Here is a 10,017-nt window from a genome sequence, read left to right as displayed (position 1 = left end):
ATCTTTGCATTTGGTGAAATATTACAATAAAGAAATATGACTCATCCTTGAATAGATGTAGGTTGTAATTTTTCTACTTTTTGGAATTGTCTCCATGAATAAGTATCTTCTTCTTAGTGTTCTCCAACATCAAGGGGTCTAATACAAGTGTTTCTTTTTTTGTATTAATATCTCCCCTGCAGCTTTGTTATTTGTTGATTTATTAGTCACAACTTGGACTACATTTTTCTCATCAGTCTCTTCAACAATATCATACTTGAGACAGAAAAATAATTAGGATAAAAACTTAGTCGCATTTTATCATTTAGCAAAACTTATAGTAATAAATCTATACAAACTAAATCTCTTGATTATAGGGATTGATTAATCCTAATTACATTATTTACATGATCAAACATATTTCTATATAAAAGAAAAGAAGGTAATTATGTTAATAATAGAAATACAAATATTCTCAACACTCCTCCTCAAACTGGTGCATATATATCATATGCATCAAGCTTGTTACAAATGTATGTTATCCTTGGACCTCGAAGTGCCTTAGTAAGCATGTCAGCTAATTGATCATTAGAATTCACAAATGATGTAACAATCTCTCCAGAAAGAACCTTCTGATGAATGAAATGACAGTTAATCTCTATATGCTTGGTTTGTTCATGAAAGACAGGGTTAAAGGCAATGTGTAAGACTGTCTGGTTATTACAAATAAGTCTTATAGATCCTACCTCACAAAACTTTAACTCAACAATAAGTTGTTTTAGCCATCCAAGTTCACATGAGGTATTAACTATTGCTCAATATTTAGCTTTAGCACTTGATCTTGCAACAACATTCTGCTTTTTACTCTTCCAAGCAATAAGGTTACCTCCAATCACTTGGATAGCTAGCCCAATCCGCATCTGTGTATGCTACAATATCAGTATGGTCTCTATTTTCATAGACTAATCCTTTTCCAGGGGAACCTTAATGTATCTCAAGATTTGAATCACTGCATCCCAATGACTATTACGAGGGGATTTAAGAAATTGGCTCACAACACTGACTGGAAAGGATATGTCTAGCCTAGTCATAGTAAGATAATTCAGCTTTCCGACTAATCTTCGATATCGATTTGGATCAACACCCCTGATCTGACATAAGTTTGATATTTGGATCCATAGGGGTATCAACTGGCTTACAATCCAACATTCCTATGTCCTTCAAAATATCAAGAGCATATTTTCTCTGAGATATGGCAACACCAGTCTTTGATTGAGCTACTTCAATCCCAAGAAAATATCGCAATCGACCCAAGTCCTTGGTTTGAAAATGTTGAAAATGCTCCTTAAGTCGGGTGATACCATCATGATCATTACTTGTGATAACAATGTCATCTACATAGACAACAAGATAAATGCATTGATTAGTAGAAGAATGTTTATAAAACACAGAATGATTTGCCTCACTGCGAGTCATCCCAAACTGTTGGAGAATTATACTGAATCTACCAAACCATGTTCGAGGACTTTGTTTAAGGCAATATAAAGCCTTACGTAACTTGCAAACAAATCCTTGTGACTCCTCCTAAGCAACAAAACTGGGAGGTTGCTTCATACTCTTCCTCTAGATCACCATGGAGCAATGCATTTTTGATATCTAGTTGATAGAGAGGCCAACAACGTGTGACAGCCATGGATAAGAATAGGCAAACTAAAGTCATTTTTGCAACAGGTGAGATGTCGCCATAATTAAGTTTGAAAGTTTGTGCAGAACCTTTAGCAACTAATCAGGCTTTTAGCCTATCAATCTGTCCATCTAGACCAACCTTAATAGCAAACACCCAACGACAACCAATTGTAGATTTCCCAGGAAGAAAGGGAACAAGTGTCTAAGTCTGGTTGGATTTTAAGGTCTGCATCTCGTCAACCATAGCCTGTCGCCACCCTAGTGGGAAAGTGTTTCCTTGACTGTTTTAGGAATAGTAATAGAGGAAACAACAAATATGAAAGCAAAATGGGAAGAGGATAAACAATGATAACTCAAGAAATTATAAATCGGATGAGGATTTCGAGTTGAACATGTACCTTTTCGAAGGGCTATTGGCAAACCATAGGGTGTCTTAGATGGATCCAAAGTAGGTAGAGCAATTGGTGTAGGAGATGAGTGGCCTGAATCTTCAAAAACTACTTCCTTTAGCAGAGCAGGACGAGATCGACGTTGATATGTAGCCAGGTGCGAGGAATAGCAGGTGAAGAGGGATTAGAAGGCTCTGGCACATCATAGATTGAAGGATTAGTGACAAGGAAAATATAGTAAGTAATGGGAAGAACCTAAAAAACTGATTTTGGAGAGACTGATGTGGTGAAATATGGTATATCTTCATAGAAGGTGACATCAGCTGACATATAGAAACGATGAGTGGATGGGGAATAACAGCTAACTTAGGAGTTGACTCTTTTGGGTTTGAAGTCATGGCTAAATTGGGTGAGAGACAGAAGGGACTGAATAAAGCTCAACAACCCTAAACCTAAAAAAGGACACCCAGAAGAGACAAAGGGTTGCTGACAAGGAAAACAATACCAGCGACGAGATGAACGGAGTTGCGTAGGGCGACGCGTGGAATGATGGGAGACGACAGGGATCGGTGGGACAACTGATCAGAGACTTCTGAGGCTAGTGCCGAGGTCACAAGCCAAATGGTGGTCAGACGTCGGGACAACTAGGGTTAGTGGTACTGTGCGGTACTGTTTTGTTGATCACCTTTAAGGTAAACACACGCCTACTAGTGAAGTCTAATTTGCATCACAAACCCCTTTTAAAGTTAATAAAAAGACATACATTTCAGACACTTTAGTAATAGTAGAAGAACACTAATGACAAGGATTATGAATGTTGTTAGTATATATACTATTTTTAAGATACATTAGAATACTCACATTTAATTAACATGATCAAATTGAGAAAAAATAATTAAGTTATTATTATTTTTTAAGATGAACACTAACATTATAAGATTTTCTAATAAGTATAACATCGAAACAATATAATATCTAAAACAACTTTTAGTTTTCTGTATTTTAATGTCCAAAGTCATATTAGCTTCTCCTGAGACAACTTTTTGAAACTTAAGAATATATTAGTTTTATTCATAAATTTTAAACAAGTTACAAGTATAAAATATGATAACATAAGTGTATCAATATACACGAGTTTGAAATGTTTTAGCATAAAATCATAATTCACCACAATATTGTTATATTTTTCAAACCATTTGTTTAGAATGTTGCCTTAAATCATATAGAGAATTCCTTTTGTCCTAACACTATGGGGCCTTTTAGTTCATTTATATTTGTTCATGCAAGTCTCCATTTAAAATATTCATTTGGTAAATAACCGATATTGATACAAAATTATTAAAGCACACATAGTAACAACTTTGATAACTGGTGAGTACATGTAAAAGAAAATATATAATTGATAAATATTTTTTATGTTTAATCCTCTAATACAATTCATATATAATGATTGAGATTTTGAACTAGCCATTGTAGGAATTTGTTATTAATCAAATTGATATTCATGTTTTAGAAAGAATGAATAAGAAATGAGAGTTTTTGAAAGGATAATAGATAAAAAGGGAAGTAATATCAACTTCCTCTCAAGATTTACTAAATTAGCAAGATACATGGCTAGATTCACGACTATATATCTGCATATATACTTTTCAAGTTGAATGAATTGTTATGAGTGCTTTACACAGGCAAGTTCATGCTCATAAATATGTTTATGTAGTTTCCTTATGTTATGAGACTTTTCTCACTTTTATTTTTTTATCTTGGATTGTAGTTTCTTTATGTTTTATTTCTAATTTACTTTCTAAGTACCTAGATGTAATGAATCATTTGTAATCCTTTTCTTGAATTCTCTCTCAAACTATTTTAAGTTTTATTTTCTTGAGTTCAATTGAATAGTTTTGCTTGTTGGTTGAAAATTCAATTTATCTTCTTTCTTATTTTCATGTTTTTAGTTTTGAATAGAAATGTGTGACATAAATTGATAATTGCTCATTTGAAAAGAATTGCTCACAATCCTAGAGATAAAATTGCATAAGTTTTCTATTTTAGAGATAACCCTACTTATAAAATTTACAAATCAATATTAATGCAATTTTGGAGTGTTAATTAAGAAAAGATTTTGATTAATCAACTGAAGGTTAAGAGTTATTTATCTTAAAAAATGTGTTAAGTTATTTTAAGAATTTTCACAACTTTTAAGAGATTAAAGTTGTAATTTGTTTAAATGTTTAGGATGATTTATAATTTAAGTATTCACTTTTTATATCTGAATTTACTTAACGCTACTTCTTAATTTTAATTCATGAAATTATTTTTTTTATTTGTTATTTTTTTTCATCTTAGTGAAATTATCATCATAATTCTTTTGTTCATAATTCTTAATAAATGAATAATTAAGGATTGAAAATTTTAATTAATAATCCTTATAAATACTACACTTGATATTCCTTTGTAGTGATACTATTGTGACAATAGGTGCACTTACTTATTTATTAATTTGAGTCATCATAACCTTCATCTAATAAAAATATACTTATTAATGGAGTTTCCTTTTTCATCATTAAAAAAAAAGAATTTTAGACAAATTTAAATACAAATATATAAAATATTTTTTGCAATCACATATATGAGCACAAATCAACTCAACTATGATAATTCTCCATTTGTCACTTCACATTCAAAGAAATGGTGCTAGAATTCAAGTACTGTATAATGTTCATTTACATAATCATAATATGTTTCTAATTTTAGAAAAATATTCAAAATTGATCATATATTCAAATTTTAGCCAAATTTATTCAATATCAATAAGGCATTTGTTTAGCCTCGCAATCATTATATTAAATATTGGGTAATGTGCTTAAAACAAGAATATAAATTTCAATTGCATCAATCTTATACCGAACATCACGTGCAATTCAAATCAAAATCATGCATCAAAATACTTTTACTACTAACTCAAAAATAATGTAAAAATTAGATGAATTAGATACCTTAATAAAAGATGTGCTACTACAAATTTAATACATAAATTCATTTTAACACATGCTTTCAAGATGAAAAATACAAACTTTCTTATCGACAATACTTACAAAAATATTAAATAAGAATGTATTATGTTACTCTCCTGATTAACCTCTTTGATCATAAGACCCGTCGAAGAAAAACTTTGCTTTTAGATTGTTAGAAAAATAAGATGGAGAAATTGTTATATTATGGTAAATGTCACTGCCTTAACGCAAATTTTTTATGAACCTCCGGTGCAATACACTTGATTTTACTCCCCAAGATTTACACAGCTTCGCAACTAGACTCGTGCACTTAAGGGCAAGAGCGGTAAAGTCTCACAAACAATGTCCAAAATAATAGGGAGGAAACAATAATCACGAAAGGAAAGGGGAAGAGATAATCTTGAAAGCTTTATTTTAGAACGTTCTACACCTCTTTATATTGTGACGAGAATACCAAAATATAACTGCTAGAAATCAATTACCATTAATATATTATTAATGGGTGAATTTATTTATCATTATATATTTTCACATGATAAAATTGTGCTCAAAACTATGAATGAAAGTTCCCGAAATAATGTACTAACTATGAATAATGAAACAACACTAAAATACTTAAAAAGTACTCCATATAAAATTTGTACTCTTACCAATTCATGCACAAGTGCAAGAACGGCTTTATGTTGCAAATATTTGCTGACCAATTGTGTTTGAGTGTTCCATCGAAGTGCTTGCAAGTTGCAAGCGCAAACTGATGGGCTGTGCTTGTAACAACTATCGTCTACAGAGTCATCAATATGTTTGCAACCATCTTGCATGAAGATCGCATATGTGTCTATATTGCCCAAGTACATAGTTCAATTATGTTGCCATTTAGAATTATCACAGTAAGTAATTTCATTAGATTACATAATGGACAGCTGAATTTAATCCAATGTTGATGCATAATTTCACAAATAGCTTGTTGATTTTGTTATTGAAGGGGATGCACAAGTATGTGACGACGGTGCATTAAAGTATTGCTTGCGCAAGAGATATGGAAACTTGTAAGAGTAGGATTTGTGCATGGATAATGGCTATCAAAGTGGAACTACACTTTTCTTTTCTCTCTTACAAGGATTTAAACTCTTTAAAGTGGGTTTTAAAAAACTTCTTTTAAGTGATGCCTATATGTTAGAAAATAAATTCTAACATTAATAGCTAATAACAAGTATCAAGTCTTAATTTATTAAGTGAGATTGACTATATAAATCACATTGTGATGGTGTTGAACTTGATAAAAATCAAAATCTTAAAAATATTCATCTACAAAAAAATAAAGTTCCAAAATTATATAAAATAAGAGCTCAATTAACAAGCTATGAATGTGTAAATGTGTGTTTAACAACATATTCCAGAGCTAAGAAACACGCATGCTACAAACTGTAACTTCTACAGAAATGCAATAATCTAACATGAATTCAAACACCCACTAAATATAATTTTGTAATCCCTATTCAATTTCATCAAATCTACGAGTGTCTTTCTCTCTCTAGCCTCACATTAATTATTTAAAGAAGTCTAGAATTGATATATTCGTCTCCCTCATGCATGTAAATTGTGGAATTAGCTATTGGATTAATCAAGTATTACCATCATTATCGAGTCTACCTCAACACATTCAAAGCTACTGTCAAGCCACCATCAAAGGGCTTCTACCGCACTACCACCCATCACCATGGAGGCTCATAGTTGACCAATATCGCATCGTCATCATTGCCACAATCACAAAGGAGAAGGATGAGGCTGTGGTTTAGTTTCCCATACTTCTCAAATCCCAATTTTTCCATTCCATTTCCACCTTATACTATTTTTCATTGTATTAATTATTTAGCCTAAAAGTAGCCATAGGTTAGTTAAGATCAGGTTGAGCATTAAAAGAATAAAATAAAAATCATTCACCCAATCCAACCCAACACGTAATGGTTTGGAAAAATTGGACCCCTTTATTCCCCCATTAACCTGACCCAACTTTTCGCAGGAAACTGTTCAGTAGGACATCACTGCAGTATCTTAAATCTTCTTCCAAGACTTTTTTCTGCATTTTTGTTTCAAAAAACACACTAAAGAAAGATACTTCGAAAATTGCATTTTAATCCTGGTGAAACACAATGTTACATATGAGAGCGAATATCTTAGTCACACAATTATATGTTCTACTCTTGCACACAGAAATCTACACGAACACGACCCAATGAAGATCAGTTTTCTTCAGCCCAAAGCGATTAAACTGGAGGTCATATCAAGTTATACTTTGCTTTAGTCTAATCTCTATCAAGACAAATCATCATGTTGCCTGCACCACGCAGAAAATTTCTTGCTACTACATTGAGGAAACATAATAAAATCAGAAAAATCATTCACTTCCACCTGCAGGACCCACAAGAACTCCTTGAGCAGAACCTTCCTTCCTGCCAGAATCATCTTTCACCTCAGCATCAGCTTTCCTTATCCTGATTTTATATTTAGCCTCAAACTCAGAAATTTCCTTCTTCTTCTTTTCCAATGCCTCGTTGAGCCTTGCAACAACCTCTTCAAGTCCCTCTTTATTTCGCTGCACAGCAGGCAAGACTTCTTTGATTGTTCTCTCCACAAGTACGCCTCCAATCATACGATAGCATCGTCTAGATTGGTCAAGTGGCTGAATGGCATTAACAACCAACGTGTGCTCACTAACTTCCATTTCCAGCTCAGTTATTTTAGAGTAAATTTGGTTGAGTTCAGACCTCATGTTTGCATACATATTTGCAACTGCTTGTTCATTTATTGGTTCCTTGCCACCTTCAGCTTTACTGGCCATGATTCTATGCAAATGAAAATAAACTCTCCTCAAGGTAAAGAAATAGAAAGGTAATAAAAATAAACACAAGTGTATTGAAAATTTTCAAAACACTTTTTAGTGTTTTCAGTCTTTTAGTTCAGTATAGACCATTTCTTGCAGTGCTACGCATTCTATGAAGAGATTTAGAGTAAGATGCAATCAAATCTGCATTCATAATCTGAGAAAGTGTGCGAAAACAAATCCAAAAGACTGCAAATTTTCACACAATTTAACTATAATCTTCACAAAATTCTAAATGAGAATCTCAGACAGAAAGAGTTCTCTTATTTCTCAGTAACTTATCAAAGTATATGCTGACAATTAAAACTGTATATTATCAAGTTTAAAGCATTCAGCAATTACATTTTAAATGTAAACAAACTAACCATCAAGGACAGAACTCTGGAAGGTAAATCTACCATTGACAAACACAATTAATGAAATGACAAGGGAACACAATTTTAAGTTTTGACTGGCATATTGAGACACAGAAGAGGAAACAAAGAGCTGAACAGATTTTAGACCAGAATATTGTTAATTTGTTACCTCAGACATAAATGAAATAAAGGATTTTTCACCAAAATATTATCATGATCAATTCCGTAATCTTTACCCTACAAAATATTATCCTGATTTCAGAGCTAAGATGCAAACAGAATAATTACATCAACTTTTTACAAAATTGAAAAGGTATTCATCACATCAAAGATCAGAAAAAGGCGTCACACTAGAGGTTCTCAATGACCATTTAGAGACCAAAGATGTAATTGCACAATGCAGCACTTGCCACGGGGTGGCCGCCCGTAAAAGTCACTACAGTGGCATAGCTGCCAGTAGCCAACATAGCAAAGAAAGTGACTGCAACAAAAAACTTCATGAATTTGTGAAAATCTAACATTAGAGAACCCAAGGAATATTAGAAGTTTAAATTTTTCAATCTATACCATAGGAAGGGGGGAAAAAAAAAGAAACATTAATGAAAAGCCTGACAGAAGAGACAAAAAGAAGGAACAGTAACCACAAAAAAAAATTAGGATTAACTAATTATTATGAGCATAACAGTAAAATTAAAATCTAAAACACATTTATCAGTAGTTATTAACAAACACAGACAAACCATACCATCCATGAAGAAGAAAGAAAGATGGAAGATAACAAAAAGGAGGACAATACGTAGACATTGATTTCTGATCCCTGATTTTGTTTGTGGGTGTCAATCAAAAATCACTAATTTGTGGCAGTACCAAGGATGAAGGTGGGTTGAAGTGAGGTTAAAACAGGGAATTTGACACCTTAATAACATATGCATAAGCATGACAATAGATACCAAATGAGTACAACAAATAATGTTACAAAATTTCCATTAATCAGCAAAACATCAACCAATTAGTAGCTTAATTATTTATTCAACTTCAACAGTATAGTTTTAATCTTTAGATGAACCAAAAAATCACGCAAATCAATAAACCACATAACAATATATTTCAGGGACATAGAATAAGATTTCAATTGCAAAAAAACTAAAATAAAAAATCCAATAAACTCGAAATCACCCAACCCAATGCCTAGTCATCAGCATCGAATCAATAATAAGAAAAGGAGAAAAAAAAAAAAAAAGCTTACAAGATTGAAGAGATTCAGAATCGAAGGAAGAAACGAAGAAGGGGCCGTCGTTTTACCTCGTCGTTCAACACTGCTTGTTTCAGTGCCAATAGAATTAAAAAGACGCTTATTTCCCCTTCTATTTTTATTTGCCTCCGCTGCTAGTTTGCAATTGCTGTCCTAGTTTTTTTTTTTTTTTTTTCTCGAGAAATTAGGGTTTAAGATTTACAGATACATTTCGCCGAACCTGTGTTTTTAAACAATTATTATTTGCACATCTTTTTATCTTTTATTTTAGAATTTAGCTTTTAGAAATAATTTTTTATTTTTAAATATTAATTTTTTAAAATAATTTATAAATGATTTTAAAATTTATTTTTTGAAAATTTTAAAATTATTTTAAAAATTAAATTACAGAAAAAATTGTTGTCGAAATAAATAATCTTCAGTGTTTTTGGGTTTTTTGGGTCTACGTTTTTTGGTCTTCGAC

General features: G+C 32.0%; 1 protein-coding gene across 3 annotated transcripts; it reads right to left on the bottom strand.

Annotated features, from left to right (window-relative positions):
• Positions 1-7,180: 7,180 nt before the first annotated feature.
• LOC113855172 (probable prefoldin subunit 2) lies at positions 7,181-9,710 on the bottom strand. Of its 3 annotated transcripts, none has more exons than XM_027486685.1 (2): positions 9,549-9,710; positions 7,181-7,908 (listed from the first exon to the last, which is right to left on the bottom strand). In XM_027486685.1, exon 2 carries the CDS (start codon positions 7,902-7,904, stop codon positions 7,461-7,463), a length of 444 nt encoding a protein of 147 aa, XP_027342486.1. In that variant the 5' UTR covers positions 7,905-7,908; positions 9,549-9,710; the 3' UTR covers positions 7,181-7,460. The 3 variants fall into 3 exon arrangements, with proteins under 3 accessions (XP_027342486.1, XP_027342487.1, XP_027342488.1); XM_027486686.1 differs by having other exon boundaries at positions 7,184-7,908; positions 9,605-9,709; XM_027486687.1 differs by lacking the exon at positions 9,549-9,710 and adding an exon at positions 8,034-8,481 and having other exon boundaries at positions 7,190-8,000.
• Positions 9,711-10,017: the final 307 nt, after the last annotated feature.

The sequence above is a fragment of the Abrus precatorius genome, unplaced genomic scaffold (assembly GCF_003935025.1).
Source record: "Abrus precatorius isolate BTA unplaced genomic scaffold, Abrus_2018 Scaffold11, whole genome shotgun sequence".
NCBI lineage: Eukaryota > Viridiplantae > Streptophyta > Magnoliopsida > Fabales > Fabaceae > Abrus > Abrus precatorius.
Note: the sequence above shows the minus strand (reverse complement) of the source record. Positions and strands in the feature narration are given on the sequence as shown.

Bases quoted from the DNA above. Each gene is read 5' to 3' on its own strand.
- LOC113855172 (XM_027486685.1), bottom strand. From the start codon at position 7,904: ATGGCCAGTAAAGCTGAAGGTGGCAAGGAACCAATAAATGAACAAGCA.